An 18,718-nucleotide genomic window follows, 5' to 3' on the forward strand; every position below is an offset into this window, starting at 1 on the left:
TGTTCTTTCTGCCTGGAAACCTGAGATTGTCCATAGCAACCAAAAAGTGTCCCTTTACATCAAAAGTGGCTTTAGAGCAGCTAGAAAACAGCGATAGTAAATTAGAATCACTTGCAGAATTGAGCGATAGTGATTTGTGGGGAGATCTGTCATCAGACACTGAAAGTAAAGACAGCGACAATTCTGCAACTGAGCAAATTTCAGTGTTTTTGATTTTATTTTATTATTGAATAAATGTTATTATTATATTATTATGTTATAATTATTTTTATTTATTTATTATATTATAATTTATGATTTTGTGTTTCAAAATGTATCATACCCGGGATGTCTACTAGACTCTTGTTTGGACAGATTTAAATGTGTTTATTCCTAAGAATTACAGGCCTACAATATAATATAACACCAAATTTCCATGCAAAACAATTGTACTGCTTTGAGCATCAAAAATCTGAAATAATCATACCGCCAGGGAGGTTAAAGCAGTGTTCCAGCCGCAGATTTTTTTTTTTTTTTAAAAGTCAGAAGCTACAAACACTGTAGCTGCTGACTTTTAATAAGGACAAAGAAGAACAATGCTGGACGGCCACACTCAATGAAAAAAGGAAGCACCTTTATTGTAACAAATAAGGAATAAAAATCCAAAGCAGGTCACATCAGAGGTGGATGACACAGGGACAGTAGCTAACTGTCATCCATCTCTGATGTGACCTGCTTTGGATTTTTATTCCTTATTTGTTACAATAAAGGTGCTTCCTTTTTTCATTGAGTGTGGCCGTCCAGCATTGTTCTTCTTTATGCATACATCGAGCAGAGCCAGCACCTGTGAGGCGGAGTGGGGCGTAAGCTTCTATTCAGGTGTGGCGGTCCTGGGAGGGGCATTTCCTTTGAATCCTGTATCTGGATTTTAATAAGGACACTTACCTGTCCAGGGAGCCCGCAATGTCGTCCATCGGCTCGGATGCAGGCGCCGCCATTGTAACTAAGGGAAACCGGCCGTGGAGCCTGCAGGCTTCACCGTTTGTTTCCTACTGCGCATGCGCGAGTCGCGCGGCGCTATCTGAATGGCCCGTCGTCTTCTGGGACACACACGGGTCCCAGAAGGCAGCAGGGTGAAGGAGGAAATGACGCTGTGGGCCGAGGTAGGAAGGAAGTACACTCAGTACTTCATATAAGGTAAGTAAAAAAAAATAAATAATAATTATCCATAAATGAGTTGTGGAGGGGTGGGCATTCCTTTAAGAACAAGTTGTAAGATAGAGTGGAACTCCGCTTTAAGATAAAAAAAAAAAAACCTAAGTGTAAAGGAAGGTGTCGCAATACTTTAGGTCAGGGATATGTAATTAGCGGACCTCCAGCTGTTGCAGAACTACAAGTCCCATAAGGCATAGCAAGACTCTGACAGCCACAAGCATGACACCCAGAGACAGAGGCATGATGGGACTTGCAGTTTTGCAACAGCTAGAGGTCCGCTAATTGCATGTCTCTGCTTTAGGTAATATAGCGTATGAACCTATTATTAGGAAGTGTTCCTAATTCCAGGGACATAGAAGAAAGCATGACACAATGGACAATGTAGTTGCCTATCTAGAAAACAGCACTGGAAGTGGCTGGCCCAGTTGGCCAGACATGAAATCATCCTGCTGGTATAGTATGATCAGTCATATACAAAGAACAAAAAACCGCTCTGCACTGTACAACCAATCAGATTGCAGTAAACATCAACCAGTCAGCGTGCAGCCGGGGTATGCCACAGACACGCAGAAAAGAGGAGAGGCGGAACGCAAACCAATAACATGACTGCGCTCCTCGACCAATCAGCGGGCAACAGGAACTGGCCGCAGAAACACAAGGAGGCAGGGTACGCCAGCCAATGCGATGGCAGCATTCGTCATCCAATGAACGGAAAGCATGGGCTGGCCCCGGACCCAGGAAGTAGCGGGGTTGGAGGTCATTGACAGAGAAGGATGAATACTGTGATTCGGTGTGTCCTGGCTGTGATAAATGAACGCCTGGCTGTTCGGCCCTGGCAGTGTGAGTTCTAGTTATGGGCACACACCACACTAAAGTCTTCTTTTATTGTACCTTTATTCTGTGTGTATTCCGTCCTGCGTGCCTCCCAGGAGAAGGGTAGAAGCCTGTTCACATTTGTCCTAAAATCTGGTAACCAATCGGCTTCCATCTTCAGTTTGTTCAGTTACGCTGTGACAATAAAACGCTGGAAGCTGGTTGGTTGCTTTGCAGAGCTGCGGCAGTTTTAGTGACAGAGTTATGAGTGTGTTTGCTCCATTCTCTGTACAGTGTGATGAGTGTTGTATAATGGAGGTTGGGGGCAGGCTGCACACATATGGACATCACTAATAACATTTCCTTACTGCCATGATAATTGGATTACTACTGATGTCATAGGCAGTCATATACACTGTTATATGGGGGGGAGGATGAGGAGAGGCAAACCCATCATTCTTAGTGTAAATGCCAAATCCACAATGCATGTTACACATGTGCTAGGAGTGTTGTGATTTCCATGGCAAATCACTTTAAGGTCTGGTTCACACCTATGCAGCTTGCGGTCCATGCGTGTTTTCTGGGTTTGTTTCGTGTTTGTTTTTGTTTTTTTTTTTTACACGTTTTTGATGCATTTTGCCTTTTTTATGGAGTCGTCTGTTGTCTTTTGGGAGAAATCAGCAAAGATGCAGCGGAAACGCATCAGAACGTAAGCACTGCGTTTTTTTTTTTTGTTTTTTTTTTTTTAAATGTGTTTTTCACTGCATTTCCATTGAAGTCTATGGAATCAAAAACCTAGCCTGTTGCAGGAGAAAAAAAGTTGGTGACCCTTTCAAAAGAAAACACTGGCAGAAAAGACAGATGTGATTGTGACCCATAGGAAAGCATGTTAACCATTTGCCGACCAGCCGTCGCACTTATGCTGCGGCAGGTCGGCTCTCCTGTGCGAACCGACGTGCCCGTACGTCAGTCTGTGTATGTGAGATTGCGGGCGCGTGTACACAGAGGCAGAACAGGGATCTACCTTTGTAAACAAGGTGGATCCCCACTCTGACAGGGGACATCTTAGAGGTTTGCTGTTCCCAATGATCAGGAACAGTGATCTCTATCTTGTCCCAGGCAGCCCATCCCCCCACCCCCACAGTTAGAACACGATGAGGGAACACATTTAACCCCTTGATTGCCCCCTAGTGTTAACCCCTTCCCTGCCAGTGACATTTATACATTTGATAGCACTAATCGATGTAATGTCACTGGTCCACAAAAAGTGTCACTTAGGGTCAGATTTGTCCATTGCAGTCCCACTAAAAATCGGAGATCGCCGCCATTACCAGTAAAAACAATAAAAAAATAAATAAAAGTCCCTAAATCTATCCCATAGTTTGTAGACACAATAACTTTTGCTTAAACCAATCAATATACGCCTATTGCAATTTCTTTTTTTTTTTTTTACCAAAAATAAGTAGAATACATATTGGCCTAAACTGATATATAATTTTTTTTTTTTTTTTGGATATGTATTATAGCAGAAAGTGGAAACAATTGTTGTGTGTTTTTTTTTTTTTTTTTTTTTTTTTTTTTTCAAAATTGTCACTCTTTTTTTTTTTTTTTGTTTATAATGAATAAAAACTGTGGCGGTGATCAAATACTACCAAAAGAAAGCTCTATTTGTATGAAAAAAAGGACATCAATTTTGCTTGGGTACAACGTCGCACGACCGTGCAATTATCAGTTAAATCAACGCAGTGCCATATCTGCAAAAAATGGCCTGGTCATTAACCACTAAGCCACCGCCCACCATCAGATGATGGCAGGACGAGGCTTCTCTTGTTTTGGGCGGACGTCATATGACATGATCGCCCTCCCGAGCCACTAGGGGGCGCGCGCGTGCCCGCTGCGTCGCTTGGGACCCGGTGCGCGTGCCCGGTGGCCGCGATGTCCGCCGGGCACCCGCGATTGCCGGGTAACAGAGCAGGACCATGGATCTGTGCATGTAAACACAGATCCACATCCTGTCAGACAGGAGAGGAGACCGATGGCGTGTCCCTTGTACATAGGGACACCGATCGGTCACCTCCCCCAGTCAGTCCCCTCCCCCCACAGTTAGAATCACCTCCCTAGGTCATACATTAACCCATCGATTGCCCCCTAGTGGTTAACCCCTTCCCTGCCAGTCACATTTACACAGCAATCAATGCAATTTTATAGCATGGATCACTGTATAAATGTTAATGGTCCCAAAAATGTGTCAAAAGTGTCTGATATGTTCACCGCAATATCGCAGTCACAATAAAAATCGCAGATCGCCGCCATTACTAGTAAAAAATAAATAAATAAAAATGCTATAAATCTATCTCCTATTTTGTAGACGCTCTAACTTTTGCGCAAACCAATCAATATACGCTTATCGCGATTTTTTTTTTTTTTTTTAACCAAAAATATGTAGAAGAATACGTATCGGCCTAAACTGAGGAAAAAATTTGTTTAAAAAAAAAAAAATGGATATTTAGTATAGCAAAAAGTAAAAAATATTGTGTTTTTTCAAAATTGTCCCTCTTCTTTTGTTTATAGCACAATAAATAAAAACTGCAGAGGTGATCAAATACCACCAAAAGAAAGCTCTATTTGTGGGGGAAAAAATGATAAAAATTTCATTAGGGTGCAGTGTAACATGACCGCGCAATTGTCATTCAAAGTGCGACAGTGCTGAAAACTGAAAAATGGCTTGGGCAGGAAGGGGGTGAAAGTGCCCTGTATTGAGGTGGTTAAAGAGGCAAATCCTTACGGGGCTGAAGGTTTGTTACCTCCATGCATTCTATGCATGGAGGTAAAGAATCTTCTGTGTGCAGAGGCGAAGCAGGAAATTAAAAATAGATCCCCAGTAAAAGCAGTACACAAACACTTGTTAAAGTGTAAGCTCACCTTTTACAGACAATCTGTAAGGTGAACTTACACTGGACCCCCTCCCAATCCCCCCCAGTCCTGCTGTACCTGAGTCCAGTGATTACCTGCTGTGAGACATCAGGTCCCCACTTTACTGGTCCAGGGATTTGAAATCCCTGCTGCTTTCTCTCCTCTTCTCCAGTGCTGACAGGACAGGCTAGGCAAGTTCTGATTGGTTGGCACCGACCAATTAGAGTGCCTCCTATACGTACCTTTTTACAAGGTACATTTAGAAGATAAAGCCACGGGGATTTAAAATCCCCAAACCTGTATATGGCAACCAAATGTCTCACAGTGGGTGATCGCAGCTTGAGGAACGGGGTCCTGTGTAAGTTTACCTTACAGATTTTCTATAAAGGTGAACTTGCCCTATTTAACCTCTTGATCACCCTAGATGTTAACCCCTTCCTGCCCAGTGTCATTAGTACAGTGCAAGTGCATATTATTAGCACTGCTCACTAATAATGTCACTGGTGATGTCAGTGTCAGATTGCATTTCGCTGATATTTTTTTTTATTATTATTATTATTTTAATGGGATGTTTTATAGCAGATAGTAAAAAAAAATTATTTATTTTTTTCAGAATGTTTGGTTTATGATTTATATAATAAAAAACCTAGAGGTGATCAAACACCATCAAAAGAAAGCTCTATTTGTGTGAAAGAAAATTGATATCAATTTTGTTTTGTGTACAGTGTTGCATGACCGAGCAACTGCCAGTTAAAATAGTGCATCTGCAACATTTCTTCTCCCCTCTTCCTGTATTCACAGGAGGCTCTGACGGCAGTGGGAGCCATTGGATTCTGCTGCTGTTAACCACTTAAGCCCCGGACCATTTGGCTGGCCAAAGACCAGAGGACTTTTTACAATTTGGCACTGCTCTGCTTTATGCAATGTTGTACCCAAACGAAATTTGCCTCCTTTTTTTCCCACAAATAGAGCTTTCTTTTGATGGTATTTGATTGCCTTTGCAATCTTTATTTTTTGCGATATAAACGGAAAAATACTGAAAATTTTGAAAAAAATATTTTCTACTTTTTGTTATAAGAAAAATCCAATAAACTCAATTTTAGTCATATATTTAGGCCAAAATGTATTCGGCCACATGGCTTTGGTAAAAAAAATGTAAAAAAGCATATATTTATTGGTTTGTGCAAAAGTTATAGCGTCTACAAACTAGGGTACGTTTTCTGGAATTTACGCAGCTTTTAGTTTATGACTGCCTATCTCATTTCTTGAGGTGCTAAAATGGCAGGGCAGTACAACTCCCCCCCCCCCCCCCCCCCAAATGACCCCAAGGAAATTGCTAAGAGGCATGTTGAGCCCATTGACTATTTTATTTTTTTGTCACAAGTGATTGAATAATGACAAATTTTTTTTTTTTTTTACAAAAAGTTGTCACTAAATGATATATTGCTCACACATGCCATGGTTATATGTGGAATTGCACCCCAAAATACATTCTGCTGCTTCTCCCGGGTACAGGGATACCACATGTGTGGGACTTTTTGGGAGCCTAGCCGCGTACGGGGCCCTGAAAACCAATCGCCAGCTTCAGGATTTCTAAGGGCGTAGATTTTTGATTCTACTCCTCACTACCTATCACAGTTTATGCCAAGATGGCACAAAATCCCCCCCAAAATGACCCCATTTTGGAAAGTAGACACCCCAAGCTATTTGCTGAGAGGCATGTTGAGTCCATGGAATATTTTATATTTTTGCCAGAAGTTGCGGGAAAATGATAAACTTTTTTTTTTTTTTTTTTTTTTGAACAAAGTTGTCACTAAATGATATATTGCTCAAACATGCCATGGGCATATGTGAACTTACACCCCAAAATATATTCTGCTGCTTCTCCTGAGTATGGGGATACCACATGTGTGGGACTTTTTGGGAGCCTAGCTGCAAACGGGGCCCCGAAAACCAAGCACCACCTTCAGGATTTCTAAGGGCTTAAATTTTTGATTTCACTCCTCACTACCTATTACAGTTTTGAAGGCCATAAATGTTAAAATGTTTGATGAAATAAAAAAGATGAAACTAGGCCGAGTACATGGATACCAAACACAACATGTTTTAAAATTGAGCACAAACGTGCAGCGGCGACAAACTACATACATTTCTAAAAGCCTTTAAACGCCTTTACAGGTTACCACTTTAGATTTACGGAGGGGGTCTACTGCTAAAAAAAAAAAATGCGCTCAATCTGACCTTTGCGGTGATACCTCACATGCATGGTGCAGTTGCTGTTTACATATGACGCCAGACCGATGCTTGCGTTCGCTTTGCGCGAGAGCAGGGGGACAGGGGTGCTTTATGTATTTTGCTTTTTTATTTTATTTTTAAACTGTTCCTTTTATTTATGTATTTTTTTTTTTTTCAATCATTTTTATTGTTATCTCAGGGAATGTAAATATCCCCTATGATAGCAATAGGTAGTGACAGGTACTTTTTTTTATTTTTTTGAAAAAATTGGGGTCTATTAGACACTAGATCTCTTCTCTGACCTCAAAGCATCTGACCACACCAAGATCGGTGTGATAAAATGCTTTCCCAATTTCCCAATGGTGCTGTTTATATCTGGCGAAATCTAAGTCATGAAATGCTCGTAGCTTACGGTTTCTTAGGCCATAGAGATGATTGGAGCGGTTCTGGTCTCTGATCAGCTCTATGGTCAGCAGGCGGAACCACTGGCTGCATTCTCAGGTTCCCTGTTGGGACAGGAGAGCCAGAGAGAACAATGGAAGATGGGGGGGGGGGGGGGGATTCCCTCACACTGCTTGTAAAAGCAGTCTAGAGGCTAATCAGCCGCTAGGATTACTTTTACATGAAAGCCGACCTCTGGCTGAAAAGAATGATACCAAGATGATACCGAAACCAGCAGGCATCATTCTGGTATCATAATCCAGCAACATACCAGTATGTTGCTGGTCCTTGTTGGGCATATATTGTAATCTTCTTTTTTTTTTTTTTTTTTTTTTTTTATGCAGCCTGTGGGCTGAACGAAAAAAAGATTGATCGGTGGGTATGCCCATCAAATACCTCTCTTCATCCACCCACTTCTAATGATGGGCATACATGCACCATTTTGTTTTTAACTGTGGTGGTGAAATGAGCTCCTACAGTGCTGGAATCACGGCTTTATGTATCGTGGGAGCAAACACTGTTGCTGTCAAGATAAATAAATCCGCACTGCAGCTGAATGGCGTACCTGCTAAGCAAATGATGGTTAACAATAAAACAAAGTAACATTACAGTATAACAGTAAGACTTACCATACCTGCAAAGCAAATACAAAAAAAAAAATAGTAAAAAATTAAAACATTTTTTTAACGCAACCTGTGCTTAAAATATATATATATGCCGAAGCATAGGGGCATCCACCCGCAAAAGTTAGGAGCTCCTCCGCCCCTGCTGCCCCCATGCTCCCTTTTTTTTTTTTTTTTTTTTTTTTTTTTTAACTGTGGTGGTGAAATCACCTCCGATAGCGCTGGAGTCACGGCTTTATGTATCGTGGGAGCAAACGATATTGCTGTCAAGATAAATAAATCCGCACTGCAGCTGAATGGCGTACCTGAAAACAAAAAAATGGTTAACAATAAAACATTGCAGAATAGAATACAGTAATACAATAGAATACAATATAAATAGAGAGAGAGAACAATAAAACAACAACTATTTTTGTTTTTTTTTATTTTATATTTTTTTAATTTTACACTTTTTTTTGTAAGTGTAACGTTTTGGTTCCAGGTTCAAGTCTCTCAAAATGCGATGGCATCTTGGGAGACCCTGTGAAAGTGTGCCTAGTCTGTGCAATGCTGTACCCTACGCTAAAACTCAACTAGTGTATGGTAGCGTTCAAAACATTCACCAATGCAAAGACCAGGATTGTCAGGACAGGAGGGACAATAATAGCGGCTATCATGTCACAATGTCACGCCTATATCCACTCTTTCTACAGACACAACATTTTTCTTTGGGGGGCTCGTTGGGTAGGGGTACTCGGGAGGACATACGGAAAATGCCTCTCATGCAGCTGGCTTACTGCATTTGGTTGGGAAAGGTGAGGTGGAGCACCGTCTGGAAACAGAAGGGCTCTGCCGATCTCCTCCTGGAATTTAAGGAAGGATCCAGTCCATCCTGAAGCTCTGTATAGCACATGAGCGTTCAGCAAAGCCAATTGAAATAAATAAATGGACACTTTTTTGTACCAGCGTCTGGCCTTACAGGCAGCTAGGTACGGCGCCAACAACTGGTCTTTGAGGTCCACCCCTCCCATGTTTTGGTAACATTCGTGGACACAGAGGGGTTTCTCCACAACACCAGTCGCTGTAGTAATTTGGACCATCGTGTTTGCATGAAGGGAGGTAAGAACGAAAACATTCTTATTATCCCTCCACTTCATAGCGAGCAAATTATTACACTGCAAGCAGGCTCTCTCCCCCAGCCTAAGATGGGAATCTACAAGCCGCTGGGGAAAGCCCCGGCGATTAGATCGCACGGTGCCACATGCTCCAATCTGATGATCAAACAAGTGACTAAAAAAGTGTCACGCTTGTGTAATAATTGTCCACATACAAATGGTACCCCTTTCCGAATAAGGGTGACACCAAGTCCCACACAATCTTGCCAGCGCTTCCTATGTAGTCTGGGCAGTTTGTCGGCTCTACGTGACTATCTCTTCCATCGTAAACCATAAAACTACATGTATAGCTTGTGGCCCTGTCACAGAGCTTATACATCTTGACCCCGTATCTGGCACGCTTGCTGGGAAGATACTGTTTGAATGACAAGCGGCCAGAAAACGTAATCAGGGACTCATCAACGCAGACAACTTGATGGGGAGTAAACAAGTCTGCAAAACGTTGGTTGAAGTGGTTTACCAGGGGCTGAATTTTGTAGAGCCGATCGTATTCAGGGTCTCCACGAGGACGACAGAGTTCATTGTTGTTGAAATGCATGAACCGCAAAATCTGCTCGTATCGTGCCCTGGCCATGGAAGCAGAGAACACGGGCATATGGTGAATTGGGTCAGTGGACCAATATGACCGCAGTGTACTCATTTTAACTATGCCCATGTTGAGGGATAGGCCCAGAAAGGTCTTAAATTCGGAGATCGTAATTGGTCTCCAATCTCTGGCAAGGGAGGACTGGGGATTAGTGGCGATGTGTTGACCAGCATACAATTGCTTTGGTCCACAATAGATCTGTAGAGATCGGTGAAAAACAGCGAATAAAAATCAAGTGACGTAAAATCAACTTTTTCCCCCTGAATGCTGGGTTGGCTAGTGAATGGGGGAAGTACGGGTGCTGCAGAAGTGGTGGGTTCCCAATTCGGATTGGCGAATTCTGCAGGAAGGGCACTATGGGCACGACGGGCCTGTCTTTGTCTTCTTGGTGTCAGCGGGACACTACTTGTGCTTGCTACCTCACCAGCTTGAACTGCACTTATGGGACTCGCCACGTCACCACATGATACTGCAGTGCTGGATGTACGACCAGGATGTACTAGGCTGCTGGTGCTTGCCAGTTCACCAGATGGAATAGCGGCACTCAGGGGCGGACTGATAACTCATGGGGCCCCCGGGCAATAGGAGATTATGGGGCCCCCAGGCAATCAGAGATTATGGGGCCACACAGTATACACACACACAGTATACAATCACACAGTATATACATGACATGTACACACAGTATACACAGACAGATGTAAAAAAAACACAGATTTATACATACTGTCCCTGGTTTTACTGAGGCTGGCAACCCTGACGGGGCCCCCTAGTGGCCCAGGGCCCTCGGGCAGTGCCCGAGTGGCTCAATGGTCAGTCCGCCCCTGGCGGCACTAGTACTTCTCTGCTCCATACAAGGGACCTGCGGTTCTTGCACCTCAACAACAGCAGAAGAAGATCTGGTGTGCCTGACCTTGGCAGGGACCACAACTCCGTCGTCAGAGCTATCTGTCATGGAACCGCTGTCCTCTATAGGTTCTTATTCTGAGCCTGAATCTGACAGATGAGTGAATTCCTCTTCACTATCTGTCATGCTCAGAAACGTGTAGGCCTCTTCACTAGTGTACCTTAAATTTGCCATTTTGGGCTCTAAATTTAGGGGTACACTAGTGAGACTCACAGGTAAAAAAGCTCCTGTCAGCGACTGTAACAAACGCTACCAAAAAAACTGTTAGCGATCGCAGGGATCAGTCTTGACTCTGCGAACGCTACAGTTATGTGTTTTAGTGTTTTGTGAGTGACAGTGATCAATCGATACTGCACTTGGGTGGGCTGGGCCGGGCGGAGGGGCAAAACGCAGGAGCTAGCGGCTAACTGGGCTTATCCTGCTAACACTGCGTTTTTGGGAACCCTAAACTGCTGGGGATGCTAGTATAGATCTGATCGGATCAGATATTGATCTGTTCAAATACTATACCACTAAGGGAGGTGTATGCTGCGTGCATGGGTGTTAGCGGTACTGGCACTAACCTGACGCTGGCTGGGGCAACGCAGACCTTATCTGACCCTAAAACCTAACTTGTATCACCCGCCGGGCAATCAGGGGTTAAACCTTTATTAGGTAATAAACGGCGGGTGCCCTGACACTATAAAAAAACTAACCAGTGTCACCCGTAACAGTTATACGGTGATCAGTGGTGAAAGGGTTAACTAGGGGGCAATCAGGAGGTTAAAACCTTTATTAGGTAGTATATGGGGGTCCCTGGCGCTATAAAAAGCTGACGGTGAACCTAAATACTTACCTGCCTAACTAGCGTCACCTGTGACACTAATATAGCGATCAGAAAAATGATCGCTTAGTGACACTGGCGATGGGGTGATCAAGGGGTTAAACGTTTTTTAGGGGGGGGTTGGGGGGGTGCCCTAGATCTAAAGGGGCCTAACACTAACTGCCCTACCACTTATAACTGTCACAAAATGACACCAATGCAATAATCAGAAAAAAAAACTGCTATTGGTGTCACTGTGACAGGGTTGTGCAGGGGGGTGATTAGTGTGCCTGCGTGTTCTACTATTAGTGTAGTGTTGGCGCGCTTACTTTGGATGGCTTCTCTCATCACGCGCCGGACCGAAAAGACCGACACGAGGAGAAATGACATCACTTCCTCTGCCTCTGTTTACATTACAGGAGAAGAGGAAGCTTGTCATTTGTCAGGAGCGATCGCGAGGGAGTGGCCATGAATCAGTGCCTCCCCCTCATCACCGATCGCTCCTGAAGCTAATCTGACCGTCGCAGGCTCCGGGGGGGGGGGCAGGGATGTACAGGTTAACCCTTATGCCTGCCCGTGCCATTCTGCCGACGTACGTGTGGCAGTCGGCAAGTGGTTAATCAAATCCTGTGAGAAGGGAGCGGAGTGCGGAGCCGGTTTGTGCAGTGTGTGTTTATAGACCTACACAGCCCAGCTCGGGAGCGCACCTGCATGAATGCACCCCATAGCAAGCAGCTTGCTATGGGGGCACTCAGAGAAGCGGAGGAACAGAAAGCACCATCAGGGAACCTCAGAAGAGGAGGTAAGGGGTCGCTTTGTGCAAACCATTGCACAGAGCAGGTAAGTATAACATATTTTTTATTTTAGAAATAAAAATTAAGGTTTACAACCCCTTTAATTAATATCCGATTTATTCAGCCCATAAAACGCTAAATAATAATGCATATAGAATTTGGCCTATAGAATTTGGCCATTATTTTTTTTTTTTTTCATGTTCTTTTAGCTTCCTTCATGTTAGCTTTATTTTTCCCCATATGTGTCTTAATGACCACATCTGTATGGTGCATGAGTCTGGCGCCCATGTTGATTCTGATCAATTGGTGGATAAAAGTAGAAACAGGTGTGCAATTATAGCAGCATCTGCCTTTAGCATGTTTTAAATTTGATTACCAATTCTGATGATCAGTTACTAATCAACAGAAATGTATTCCAGCATACACAAACTGTTCATTATTATGATCTCAGAGAAGAGCTCTGGCAAGCTGGTATTTAAAACAGAAAATCGTGGTCAGCCTTATTCAATAAAGAGTTCTTATTCTTAAGGCGGAACTCCAGGCACATACATTTTTTCATTTCAGATGCCTTAAAGGAGAAGTCCAGCCTAAGCTTTTTAGGCTGGACTTTTCCTCTGGGTCACAGGAGTGCAATTCATTTTGCACTCCTGTGACCACATCACTGCAATCAGTCCAGGCACTGTGTCATCCCTCCTTCCCAAGTTTGGATCTGCCTACTACCTTGATTGATGAGTCTCAGCAAGCCACTGAGTCGGCCTCTCCCTGCCCCGCCACAGCTCAGTGCTCCAATGAACGTGGAGAAGCAGACCAGGAGAGATGCTGATTGACAGTCAGCATCGCTCTGCTCAGGGAGGAGTGAAAACTGAGCCATCGGCAGTGTTCGGTGGCTCGGTTCTCAGTGCAGAAACGGCGGGGGACAGCTGCAGTATCGGTCTGATGCTCCATCCAGTATCATCAAGTATGATTAGAAAAAAAACAAAAACAACATACTTCTCTTAATATTTTTGCCTCTGTCCTTTATGCAGTAACTGCTTGCTTTCATTTAAACTCTTCTAAACGCTGTATTTGGCTGCTCTCAGAAAGTACAGGAAAGCTGTGCTTTTGGCTCCCTGCTGCATCAGGGAGGTGTCTATGACCAGCAACAGAGTTCCAGTGTTGTGCCTCCACCCCATCATTGTTCTTTACTGTTCAAAAAGCACAGTCAGCCATACCACTGCAGCTATCTGCAGTGTCAGCCCAAAAGACTCCACACACCTAGTGGCAGAATAGAAGTACTTTGAATTGAAGGTGAGTATTGCAGTTGCAGCAGCTTTTTCATGATTTCAGACTTTCATGTATAACTCCTGGCGCAGTTCTTGGCTGTGTTCACAAATGTATGACACAAATCAGGCCCAGCTCAGTGCTAAGATGTAGGCACCTCCTGCAGCTCAATGTTCTTGGTTGCTAGTACAGTGGGGTCAGCTGTCAACCACTCTTTCTCAGCAATGAAACAAGCTAGAAAGACAGGACACACCCCTCAGGTTTTGGCACAAACTACAGGTTTTCCGAGTCCGATAGGATGTCTACACAAAATTTCTGCTCATCCATTTAAAGCAGCTAATGCCGCGTACACACGATCGGAAATTCGGCCAGCAAAAGACCGATGAGAGCTTTTGGTTGGAAAATGCAACCGTGTGTTTGCTCCAATTCCCGCCAGCAAAAGATTGAGAGCAGGTTCTCAGTTTTTGGGTTGGAAAAAGTTCCTATCCGAAGATGTGTTCGTCTGTACAAATTCCGACGCGCAAAATTCCTATGCATGCTCGGAAACAATTCGATGCATGCTCGGAAACATTGAACTTCATTTTCTCGGCTCGTCGTAGTGTTGTACGTCACTGGTTCTTGACGGTCGAAAGTTCAGAGAACTTTTGTGTGACTGTGTGTCTGCACGGCAAGCTTGAGCCGAATTCCGTCGGAAAAACCATCCAAGATTTTTCCAATGGAAAATCCGCTCGTGTGTACGCAGCTTAAGGCATGTATATCTCCCCTATTGAATAACTTCTCCCTCCTACGGTTGCACAGTGGTTTACGAGAATTAAAACAATTTAGGCATATGTGGTACTACTGGATCAAAAAACCAAACCTCTGAATAAAGTCTTCCTTTACCCTTCTCCACTCCCTCTATTTGAACATTGGACACACTTTGACTTCCCAGTGACATAAATGTATAACAATTCACTTAATGAACGAAAACAAAGTTTTGGCTTTATATATTTTATATAAAACAATGAACATTTTTATTAGTTCTGTATTTTTCCCTTACAGCATATTCTGCCATCTGGAGTTGTGTCAGATCTACTAGCAGTATCTCACAGGAAAGTAACAACTCTAAAAAAACAGCTTTAAAAAAACCAAAAACACCCCAGGGGCGGTTTGATGAAGCTGAGCAATCTAACACGGAGAAAGGACCACTGGAAAGTGAGTGAATGGAGGTCCAGTTAGAATAATTTTTTGCAGCACAGTAAACTGGTGACGCTCAGAGTTAAAGGAATCCTGCGCTAAGATAAACATGCAGGCTGCCCTTGCTAACCTCTTGTTAAAATACTAGCTGCCTGGACTATGCTGATCCAGTTACTTTAAACTTGGAGAAAGCTGGATAGTAATTGTCAAAAAGTGAGCACTAGAATTTAGTAGAAATTACAATATCTGTACTTTATTTTTTTTTTATATTGGTAAAGAGAGGTAACTGCGCATGAAATATTCTGTAGTAGAACGTAAACTGCAAAAGGTTGTGTGTGCATTTCACTACTTGTGTGCGTTCGCCACACAGTAATTGGCCATGCAGACAATAATGAAGCCCCAGTTCTGTCACATGGGAGGAAGGGAAGTAATTTTATATGCTCCGTATACGTGGAAGCACTGGGTTTTTTACTTTGCTTTTGGTGGAGGGGGAGAGAAGGCAATGCAAGTATATGCAGTGGTACTGTAGGTTGATCATAGTATTTCTTAAAACAAAATTTGTATTTGAACACGAGTATCTTAAATATGGTCTTTGTCCACAGTAAACATTTTGCTAAGATGACCACACACAACCTGATAAAAGTAATTCAACCCTTTGTCCACCAAGATACAATTGTAAATTATAAACACAATATATTGTGGTGCAAGCTGTCAAAGAGTAACTCCTCTGAAATGGGTGCTCAGCAAAGAGTTCATAAGTCAACTGCAGTAAACAGTAAAAAATTTTATTCACGACTGTTTACTGCAGTTGGTATACGGTACCATTAAAGTCCATTATAGCCTCCCCCTCTCTAACCTTTCTCCATATTGTTGGGACGAAGGTACCATAGTATAAATCTTATTGTTGAGGCACCTTTATCCAAAGAGTTCATAAAGTCCATGTGTGGCAGTTCACTCAGCTGACTTCCAACACTCAGCGCAGCTTCTCAAGAGACTGAAGGAATCTCTAAAGCAGCAAAAAGGAACAGCAGAGGGTGCATTCTAAGTGCTGTAAAAACTCCCATTTAATGATAAAAACAACTGGCAACTCGCAATTGATAAGGGGTAAAACACCTGTCATATCAACTTTATCCACTAGGGGGTGTCATCCAGACCACTACAGCACATAGCAGATTAATCCAGGCCAGAGACTCTGTGCTTTCAGTCGCCAAGAAATACTCAGGGAACCATGTGATTTAAGCCTCATACACACGATCGGATTTTCGGCAAGGAATTGTGTGATGACAGACTGCCTAAAATCCGACCGTTAGTACACTCCATCAGACAATTGTTGTCCAACTTTCCGCCAACAAATGCTGGATGGCAGGCTAGTAAATTTTCGGCGGATAATGGTCTGTTATCAGATTTTCCTATCGTCTGTACACAAGTCTGTCACACAAAAGTTGAAAGTACAAACACACATGCTCAGAATCAATGCTCACCAAACACAACATTAGCAGAAGGTGCCCAAACGGTGGTGCTCAAGCTGAAATTCCTTGTACTACGTCACTACATTCATGTTCGTTGGCTGACAATTGTGTACCGTTTGTATGCAAGACAAGTTTCTGGCACACGCCCTTCGGACAAAAGTCTGACGCTTTGTCTGCTGAAAATCCGATCGTGTGTACAAGGCTTAAGTCAGACAGCTAAAGTCCTTTGTGATGTCAGACGCTGGTGGGCATGAAGGAGGCTACATGTTTTGAGACTGCTCCACCTCTTTCTCAAGCCATCAGTCATGGTTTACTCTAAACTGATGACCTGAATAGGCTTTTAAAGCATTGCTTATGGACAATTTTGGTTACTGTAGAACTCAGAACGAGGCATGGAGTGTAGGGCACTTGCGGCTTAGAGCATGATACAGTAACCTCTATTGGTTGCCACTCTTTTTTTTAAAGCGCGATGATTGGGCACATCTCCCTAGCCCCAGACAATGTCAGTTATGACAAAACGTGTCGGGTGGAGCCTGAGCCTGTCGTGATGTCATTGCATTTTTAGATCAAGAAAGTGACCTTTTTTCCTGGGACGGATGTTTTACACAAGCGCGGTGTGTTTTTTTTTTTTTTTTTTGTTATATGGCCAATGTTTGTGACTCTGAGCTGTGATCGGCCATGAGTGTTCATGTGGGATCCAGTTCACAGATGCTCTCCATCCAATCTGACAGAGCTTGAGCTATTTTGCAAAGACAAATGGGCAAAAATGTCACTTTCTAGATGTGCAAACCTGGAAGAGAAATCCCCAAAAAAGACTTGCAGCTGTAATTGAAGCGAAAGGTATTGACTCAGGGGGCCTTTTCACATATTTATTTGTAAAACATTTTAAAAAAATGTATTATTTTGTTTCCACTTCACAATTATGTGCCACTTTGTGTTGGTCTATCACATAAAGTCCCAATAAAATTAATTTACATTTTTGGTTGTAACATGACAAAACATGGAAAATTTCAAGGGGTATAAATACTTTTTCAAGGCACTGTATTTAATTTTAGACTTTATTATTTATTTTGGGCTGTTTAACATTTGTGCATTTGTATTCACTTCATTTCACTTAAAGTGGATGTAAACCCTCACATATATCCAGTGAAGTGAACAACCTCAGATGATACACAGGGATGAAACAAATCTCATTACATAAGTTTACATGTATATCTGCTGTCTTCAACTTTATATACTATTTTGAAAGTTCAGATTGTGATAGGCCCCTTTCACACTTGTGTGACTTTTTCTGCGACTTTGGACATCAGAGATGCATGACAAGTTTACCCATTGATACCCATTCATATCTGTGCAACTTCAAAGTAGCCCCTGTACTAATTTGGTCTGACTTTGGTGTGAGTTGAGGTCCATAGACCCTAAAATCGCAGCAAAATCGCGTGACTTTCAAGTCACGGCAGTGTGAAAGGGGTCTTAGGATATTTTCTCTTCCCGAGTGTGAAGTCCGGGCATACAGCCAAGACAGCTGATTGGAGGAAAGGCACATTTCATGGGCTCCCACAATTTTAAGAGTTTTCATGTTTATTATCGGTTCGACGAAACCCCCTTTTTTTTTTTTTTTTTTTTTTTGTGTGTGTGTGTGTGTGTGTGTGTGTGTGTGTATACAATATGTGCTCATAAGTTTACATACCCTGGCAGAATGATTCCTTGGCCATTTTTCAGACACAAACTTTTCTTTCACTCATGGTTAGTGTTTAGCTGAAGCCATTTATTATCAATCAACAGTGTATACTCTTTTTAAATCGTAATGACAACAGAAACTACCCAAATGACCCTGATCAAAAGTTTACATACCCTAGTTCTTAATACTGTGTATTGCCCCCTTTAACATCAGTGATGACTTGAAGTCTTTTGTGGTATTTGTGGATGAGGCTCTTTATCTTATCAGATGGTAAAGCTGCCCATTCCTCTTGGCAAAAAGCCTCCAGTTCATGTAAATTAATGGGCTGTTTTGCATGGACTGCACGTTTTGAGATCTCCCCAGAGTGGCTCAATGATATTGAGGTCAGGAGACTGAGATGGTTACTACAGAACCTTCACCTTATTCTGCTGTAGACAATGACAGGTCGACTTGGCCTTGTGTTTTGGATCATTGTTATATTGGAATGTCCAAGTACGTCCCATGCGCAGCTTCCTGGCTGATGAATGCAAATGGATCATAACATAACATTCATCTTGCCAACAATTTTGACCAAATTTCCTGTGCCTTTTGTAGCTCACACATCCCCAAAACATCAGCGATCCACCTCTGTACCTTTCATCATAGGCCTTGTTGACTCCTCTCCAAATGT

General features: G+C 42.8%; 1 protein-coding gene across 1 annotated transcript in view; it reads left to right on the top strand.

Annotated features, from left to right (window-relative positions):
* The first annotated feature begins 1,839 nt into the window (after nt 1–1,839).
* Nucleotides 1,840–18,718, top strand: part of SDHAF4 (succinate dehydrogenase complex assembly factor 4) — a 30,479-nt gene continuing 13,600 nt past the window's right edge. The window contains exons 1-2 of the mRNA XM_073626751.1: nt 1,840–2,034; nt 14,764–14,916. Coding sequence (XP_073482852.1) covers nt 1,968–2,034; nt 14,764–14,916 — 220 coding nt within the window. The 5' untranslated portion in view covers nt 1,840–1,967. The remainder of the gene's footprint in view (nt 2,035–14,763; nt 14,917–18,718) is intronic.

The sequence above is a fragment of the Aquarana catesbeiana genome, linkage group LG04 (genome assembly GCF_042186555.1).
Source record: "Aquarana catesbeiana isolate 2022-GZ linkage group LG04, ASM4218655v1, whole genome shotgun sequence".
In the NCBI taxonomy this organism is placed as follows: Eukaryota; Metazoa; Chordata; class Amphibia; order Anura; family Ranidae; genus Aquarana; species Aquarana catesbeiana.